The sequence below is a fragment of the Eimeria mitis genome, genomic scaffold (genome assembly GCF_000499745.2).
Source record: "Eimeria mitis Houghton genomic scaffold, Emh_scaff4054, whole genome shotgun sequence".
NCBI lineage: Eukaryota > Apicomplexa > Conoidasida > Eucoccidiorida > Eimeriidae > Eimeria > Eimeria mitis.
Genome location: NW_013572386.1, coordinates 1,174 through 1,502, shown reverse-complemented (window position 1 = coordinate 1,502; position 329 = coordinate 1,174). Strand labels below are relative to the sequence as shown.

Sequence of the window (329 nt, the reverse complement as noted above, 5' to 3'; positions counted from 1 at the left end):
TTCTGTCTCCTTTCTCTTCCTTTATTTGTTTTATAGCTTCTTTCTTGCTTGCTGCTGCTGCTGCTGCAGCTGCTGCTGCTGCTGCTGCTGCTGCTGCTGCCTCTGTTGCTGACCTAAAGCCGCTCTCCTCCTTCGGCCGTTTGAAGCCCCCCCCATTTGCTGCTGCTGCTGCAGCAGCAGCAGCAGCAGCTGCTGCTGCTGCTGCAGCGCTTGAGCCTCTCTGGGGGCTGCGGCTGCGCCATCGCCCCTTTACTCCTGCTGCTGCTGCTGCTGCTGCTGCTGGGTCCTGCTGCTCCGGCTTCACATCCCAGCCGCTTCTCCTGCTGCTG

At 60.5% G+C, this 329-nt stretch overlaps 1 protein-coding gene across 1 annotated transcript in view; it reads right to left on the bottom strand.

The window, feature by feature from the left end:
• EMH_0072010 (forkhead-associated domain-containing protein, putative) overlaps nucleotides 1–329 on the bottom strand; it is a gene marked incomplete at both ends in the record, with an annotated part of 2,705 nt that overhangs the window by 1,526 nt on the left and 850 nt on the right. Inside the window, one exon of the mRNA XM_013499163.1 lies at nucleotides 3–329. Coding sequence (XP_013354617.1) covers nucleotides 3–329 — 327 coding nt within the window. The remainder of the gene's footprint in view (nucleotides 1–2) is intronic.